General features: G+C 47.7%; 1 protein-coding gene across 3 annotated transcripts in view; it reads right to left on the bottom strand.

The window, feature by feature from the left end:
- Positions 1–2,144, bottom strand: part of CBFA2T2 (CBFA2/RUNX1 partner transcriptional co-repressor 2) — a 151,416-nt gene extending 149,272 nt beyond the window's left edge. For 2 of the 3 annotated variants that reach the window (XM_035006114.1, XM_035006115.1), the window contains exon 1: positions 1,979–2,142. In XM_035006114.1, the coding sequence (XP_034862005.1) occupies positions 1,979–2,012 (34 nt within the window). In that variant the 5' untranslated portion in view covers positions 2,013–2,142. Of the gene's footprint in view, positions 1–1,978 lie in introns of all 3 variants that reach the window. The other variant, XM_035006118.1, reaches the window with a different exon arrangement.
- Between the last annotated feature and the right edge of the window lie 4,860 nt (positions 2,145–7,004).

The following is a 7,004-nucleotide window of genomic DNA, read 5'->3' as shown; positions in this document are numbered from 1 at the left end:
AATAAATAAATAAATAAATAAATAAATAAATAAATAAATAAATAAATCTTCGTTACATAATAGAACCAAAAACTGTACTTTGGGGGTATATTTTAAACCAAAAATTGCATAAAACAGATTTGGACATAAAAAACTTGAGTTTAAAAGTCCTTTCTTGGGGTGCCTGGGTGGCTCAGGTCATGATCCCAAGGTCCTGGGATCGAGCCCCGCATCGGGCTCCCTGCTCTGCGGGGAGCCTGCTTCTCCCTCTCCCACTCCCCCTGCTTGTGTTCCCTCTCTTGCTGTGTCTCTCTCTGTCAAATAAATAAATAAAATCTTTAAAAAATAAAAAATAAATAAAAGTCCTTTCTTTTGGGGCGCCTGAGTGGCTCAGTCGTTAGGCGTCTGCCTTCTGCCCAGGTCATGATCCCAGGGTCCTGGGATCGAGCCCCGCATCGGGCTCCCCGCTCTGCGGGAAGCCTGCTTCTCCCTCTCCCACTCCCCCTGCCTGTGTTCCCTCTCTCACTGTGTCTCTGTCAAATAAATAAGATCTTTAAAAAAAAAAAGTCCTTTCTTTTACAGAGATGGTGCATCATAGACCTAAAGGGTTACCCCTGCCTCTCTTTTGTTATAAGCTCCAAGAGGAAAGGCTCAAACTATCAAAAGCAGCAACTGCAGGCTTGATATGAAGAGGCACTGCTGGATGCACCTACTTTGCATTTCTTCAATCCAACTTTTAATGAGTGTCAAAGAAGAGAGGCCATGTAAAGCCTCCCTTTTATATGGACTGAGGGCTCTGAGGCTAGATCACACTGTTCCTCAGTTTCATCTGCTGCAAAATGGGCATATTCAAATACTTAACTCTTATTTACATATCACCAGGATTAAATGAAGAGAAAACAAGCAAAATGGTCTTATGTTTCCTCATTTACCTTGTCTTACCCCCCTCCCCAAACCAAACTCAAAAACTGAGTTTGGTCTATCCATTTTTTTGGCTATATCTCTAGGGCTGAGAATGGTACCTTTTACTTAATAAATGATTTAATAAATATTGAATGAATAGAATGCAAAATGCCTGCTGCTCAAAAAATGTTGACTATGACTGCTATTGTAACAAGAAACAATTAAAATTTTATTGTTGTTATTAAGAGATATCACCCTTCCCCAAAGGATCTCAAAATTCTAGGAGGAACACTAGACAAATGCGGGAATAGAAAAATGGAGGTAAGAAAAACAACTGGATCATAAAGCAGGGCTAACCAAAGACAACATCTTAAATACACAACCAGGGCCCAATTTCGGGCTTTTCCGAGGGAGGTTCACCCTGGATGAGGTTTATCAGCGATTCCAGTAATAACAGTTTTAACGCTTGTGTAGGTCCCAGGCTGTGCCAAGCATTCTACTGGCCCCACAAAACCCAAAAACCCTGGCCGGGGGTATGGGGGTGGAAATGCTCTTCACACCCCCATTTTACAGAAGGAGGAACTGAGGCTCGGAAAGACCCAAGGTCACATCCCCTAAGCGGGAGAGCCAGAATATGAACCCAGGCAGTCTGACCCCTAAGCCTGCACTCAACAGCCCCCTCAAAGAGGCCAACCTCGCCTCCTCCACCATCCACTACACACCCCTTGAAATTGGGCGTGTGTAATACTTCCCCAGGAGCCGGACTTAGTGACCCCAGCGCCGGGAGAACAAAACAATCCTTGTCCGCCGGTAAGTCGGATGGACGCCGGCCGGGCCTGGGCTCCCAGGCCGCAGTCCCCACAGCTTCGCTCACATCGCTAGCCCCGAGCCTTCCGGGGGGCGCAGAAAGCGCCCGCACGGTCTCGAGAACCCGGGAAGGCCCGGCCCGCCGCGTGACCTTGGATCCGCCGCCCTGCTTCAGGCCTCAGTTTCCCCAACCCCGCCTCGCGCCGGGGGCCTCTCGGGAGCTCGCGCCTGTGGAGCAGAAGGCCCCTCACACGCCCCCCTCAGCCTCCCGCCTTCCCGCCCTGCTTACGCTGGAAGGCGGCCGCTCCAGGGACGCCCACCATCGCCAAGCGCCTCCACCGTGCGCGTCCCGCTTCCACCCGCGTCCCCGGTCGCTCGCAGGCGCCGCCGCGGGACTTGAAGCCGCGACGCTCGACAGCCCCAATACCACAGCTGCAGCCGTCGCCAACGCCGCCGTTAGGCCGCGCGCCGCCCCGCCCCCCGGTTGGCTCCGCCCCGCCCGCCGGGCACGCCCCCGCCGCGCGCCCTAGCCCGCCGGACAAACGCACGCGGAAGCCCGGCCCCAAGGCCAGCTCCAGCTAAGCCCCGCCCCCTGACCTGCCCCGCCCCTTCCGCGCGAACCTGACGCCCTATCCCGGCGCATCCAGCTTCTCAGACCCGCCCCTCCTGTGTCACGCGCGCCCATCACGCGCAAGGCCCACGCGTCTGGCACTGGGCTTCCGGCTGTGGCCAGGGCAGGGACCCGGGCCTGGAGGAGGAGGTGAGGCCCTAGGGGGTGGAGCTTAGGAGGGGAGGGGACAGCGCCGCACCTGAGTTCTCCAGGTTAAGGCCTGGTCGCCCAAACCATGTCGTTGGGTAAGTCACTTCCCTCTTTTAGCCTACCCTGTGCCAAATGTCTAAAATGTCGTCATCATGGTGTTAATAACAGTTATCATTTCTATTACTGAGCTCTTTATCATCTTCAGGTGTTTCCATACACTCATCCATTTAATCCTCACAATGAGGGTGAGAGGTATTATGTTCCCTTTTTTACATGCAGCGTTTTCCCACCAACCAACTTGCCCACTGCTTAATATTAGCATGAAGCAGAAATGGGATTGGAACCTAGAAACTTAAGACTTCAGACCCAGTACTTTGAGCTACTCTGAACTATTCTGTCACCCAAAGACTCAAAAACAAGAATTAAAATTAAAACGAGATTAAAGGGGCGCCTGGGTGGCTCAGTTGGTTAAGCGACTGCCTTCGGCTCAGGTCATGATCCTGGAGTCCCGGGATCGAGTCCCACGTCGGGCTCCCTGCTCAGCGGGGGGTCTGCTTCTCCCTCTGACCCTCCCCCCTCTCATGCTCTCTCTATCTCATTCTCTCTCTCAAATAAATAAATAAAATCTTTAAAAAATAAAAAAATTAAAAAATAAAAAATAAATAAAACGAGATTAAAAATTACAAACTTCAGGGCATTTGGCTGGCTCAGTTGGTAGAGCATGCACCCTTGATCTCAGGGTCCTGAGTCCAAGGGCCATATTGGGCATGGAGCCTATTTTAAAAATAAATACATAAATAAAAATAAATTTAAAAAAAATTCCAAGCTCCGCTATATACAAAAACACAATAAACAAAGTTCTTTTAACTTTGCTTTCTTTTATAAGCAGAAGACAGGGATAAAATATCTGCAACATATTCAACAAAGGATCAATATTCACAATAAATGGGGCACCTGGGTGGCTCAGTGGGTTGGGCGTCTGCCTTCGGCTGGGGTCATGATCCCAGGGTCCTGGGATGGAGCCCTACATTGGGCTCCCTGCTCCAACGGGGAGCCTGCTTCTTCCTCTCCCTCTGTTACTCCTCCTGCTTGTTCTCTCTCTCTCTCTCTCTCTAATAAATAAATAAAAATCTAAAAATATATATATTCAAAATAAATAAAGAACGCCTATAAACAAGTAAGAAAAAATAATTTAATGGAAAATGAATGGAGGGGGCGCCTGGGTGGCTCAGTGGGTTGAGCGACTGCCTTCGGCTCAGATCATGATCCCGGTTCCGGGATCGAGTCTGGCATCAGCTCTCTGCTCAGCGGGGAGTCTGCTTCTCCCTCTGACCTTCCCCCTTCTCATGCTCTCTTTCTCTCTGTCTCTCACTCTCTCTCAAATAAATAAAATCTTAAAAAAAAGAAAGAAAGAAAGAAAATGAGTGGGGGCACCTGGCTGGCTCAGTCAATACAGCATACAACTCTTGATCTCAGGATCGTGAGTTTGAACCCCACGTTGGGGATAGAGATTACTTAAAAATAAAATTAAAAAGAAAAATGGACAGGGGCCCCTGGGTGGCTCAGTTGGTTGGTGTCTGCTTTTGACTCAGGTCATGATCCCAGGGTTCTGGGATGGAGCCCCGTATCGGGCTCCCTGCTTAATGCGGAGCCTGCTTTTCCCTCTCCCTCTGCCTGCCACCCCCCTGCTTGTGCTCTCTCTCTCCCTAATAAAAAAATAAAAATCTTAAAAAAAAAAATGGACAAAGAGGATGAATAGACAATATACAGAAAAGAAAATCTGTATGGCTAATAAACATTAAAAATACATGCTCAACCTGTCTCATAATCAAGAAAACAAGCAATGAGTTGCCATATTTCATGCATTTGGTTGGAAATTCCACTTGTGGGTCTCCATCCCAAAGAAATACGTGCTCATGTGTACAAAAAGATGCATTGGAAGGAAGATTACATAAGAATCGTAAAAGAACAAAAATCAAAATTGGCTTAAATGCCCTACACGGAGAACTAGTGAAATAAACTGTAGAAAATAATATACAATTTTTGAAAAGTAGGTAGATCTACTTGTGTTAATAAGAAAAGGTTGCCAGGGGCGCCTGGGTGGCTCAGTTGGTTAAGCGACTGCCTTCCGCTCAGGTCGTGATCCTAGAGTCCTAGGATTGAGTCCCGCATCCGACTCCCTGCTCGGCGGGGAGTCTGCTTCTCCCTCTGACCATCCCCCTCTCATGCTCTCTCTGTCTCATTCTTCTCTCTCAAATAAATAAAATCTTTAAAAAAAAAAAAAAAAGAAAAAGAAAATGTTGCCAACACATATTGTGAACTGGAAAAGCAAATTGGAGTTCCTTGGAGCTATTCTTTTGATTTACTTCCAAGTTTTGGATAATTGGATATTTTTCAACACCTACATAATATGTACACTCTAAAATGGTGTTAAATCCAAGAGCCCACGCACCAGACCTAGACAGGCTGGATATACATCATGGCTTCACATTTACCAGCTATATAGTCTCAGACAAGTCATTTTATCTTTCTGAGGCTCAGGAAATGGCTCATGATAGGACCTAGCACACAAGATTGTTGCATGAAAAACACAGTACTGCTACATTTTTTTTAAAGGCTTATTTACTGGGGTGCCTGGGTGGCTCAGTTGTTAAGCGTCTGCCTTCGGCTCCGGTCATGATCCCAGGGTCCTGGAATGAGCCCTGCATCAGGCTCCCTGCTCAGCGGGAAGCCTGCTTCTCCCTTTCCCACTCCCCCTGCTTGTGTTCCTTCTCTTGCTTTGTCTCTCTCTGTCAAATAAATAAATAAATTCTTTAAAAAAAAATAATAAAGACTTATTTATTTATTTGAGAGAGAGCATGGGGTAGAGGGTGGGGGGGAAATCTCAAGCAGACTCCCTGCTAAATGCGAGTGGGAGCCCAAAATGTGGCTTCATCTCAAGACCCTGAGATCATGGCCTGAGCCAAAACCAAGAGTCAGATGCTCAACTGACTCAGCCACCCAGGCGCCCCCCTGCTATGTTTTATAAATGTTGTAATTATTATTATATGCACTTCCTTTTTTTTTTCTAATTTCTGTTCCTACTCACTATCCCCCCAGCCTCTACCCTTCCTGCCTAGAAGTTGCTAGTACATAGTAGGCGCTCAAAAAAATTCCATTGTTGGGGTGCCTGACTGACTTAGTAGAGCATGTGACTCTTAATCTTAGGGTCCTGAGTTCAAGCCCCACATTGTGTGTGGAGCCTACTTAAAAAAAAAGGGGTTTTTTTTCATTTATAAAATTCCATTGCATTTGAATCCTGCTCTATACTGCCTTGCTACTGGGATATAATGACTGCAACATTTTATTTTATTTTTTTTAAATATTGTATTTATTTATTAGAGAGAGAGAGCACCTGTGAGAGAGAGCAAGAGAAGGAGCAGGGACAGAGGCAGAGGGAGAAGCCAACTCCGGGCTGAGCTGAAGATGCTTAACTGCTTAACCAACTGAGCCACCCAGGTGCCCCAACTGCAACATTTTAAATATTTTTATGATACAGACATTTAAGAAATGCTTGCTGAGGAGAACCTGGCTGGCTTAGTCAGTGGAGCACGTGACTCTTGATCTTGGGGTCATGAGTTTGAGCCCCACGTTAGACATAGAGATTACTTTAAAATAAAAAGTATTGGGGCGCCTGGGTGGCTCAGTCGTTGGGCGTCTGCCTTCGGCTCAGGTCATGATCCCAGGGTCTGGGGATCGAGCCCCGCGTCAGGCTCTCTGCTCCGCGGGAAGCTTGCTTCTCCCTCTCCCACTCCCCTTGCTTGTGTTCCCTCTCTTGCTGTGTCTCTCTCTGTCAAATAAATAAATAAAATCTTAAAAAAAAAAAAAAAAAAAGTCTTAAAAAAAGCCGGGCTCAGTTGGTTAGGCATTCTACTCTTGATTTTTTTTTTTAAAGATTTTATTTATTTATTTGAGACAGAGAGAATGAGAGACAGAGTATGAGAGGGAGGAGGGTCAGAAGGAGAAGCAGACTCCCTGCCAAGCAGGGAGCCCGATGCAGGACTCGATCCCGGGACTCCAGGATCATGACCTGAGCCGAAGGCAGTGGCTTAACCAACTGAGCCACCCAGGCGTCCCCCTACTCTTGATTTTGTCTCAGGTCCTGATCTTGGGGTTGTGAGTTTGAGTCCAGAGTCCAGCTCCACTCCCTGGAGGCTGGCTTGGGATTATCTTCCTCTTCCTCTGCCCCTCCCCCCCCAAAAAAAGTCTTGGGGCCCCTGGCTGCCTCAGTCATAGCAGCATGCAACTCTTGACGTCAGGATTGTGAGTTCAAGCCCCACCTTGAGTGTACAGATTACTTTTTAAAAAAGTAAACTTAAGGGGTGCCTGGATGGCTCAGGTGGTTAAGCGTCCAATTTTTGGTTTCAGCTCAGGTCATGATCTCAGGGTCCGGGGACTGAGACCCGAGTCGGGCTCTGAGCTTGGGTGCAGAGTTGGCTTGAGACTCTCTCTCTCTCTCTCTCCCTCCCCTCCCCCTTCCCTCTGCCCCTCCTCCTGCTTGGGCATGGTCGCTTGC

This window comes from Mirounga leonina, unplaced genomic scaffold (assembly GCF_011800145.1).
Source record: "Mirounga leonina isolate KUSES-001 unplaced genomic scaffold, KU_Mleo_1.0 Mir_150, whole genome shotgun sequence".
In the NCBI taxonomy this organism is placed as follows: Eukaryota; Metazoa; Chordata; class Mammalia; order Carnivora; family Phocidae; genus Mirounga; species Mirounga leonina.
This window is presented reverse-complemented; position numbering and strand designations above follow the sequence as displayed.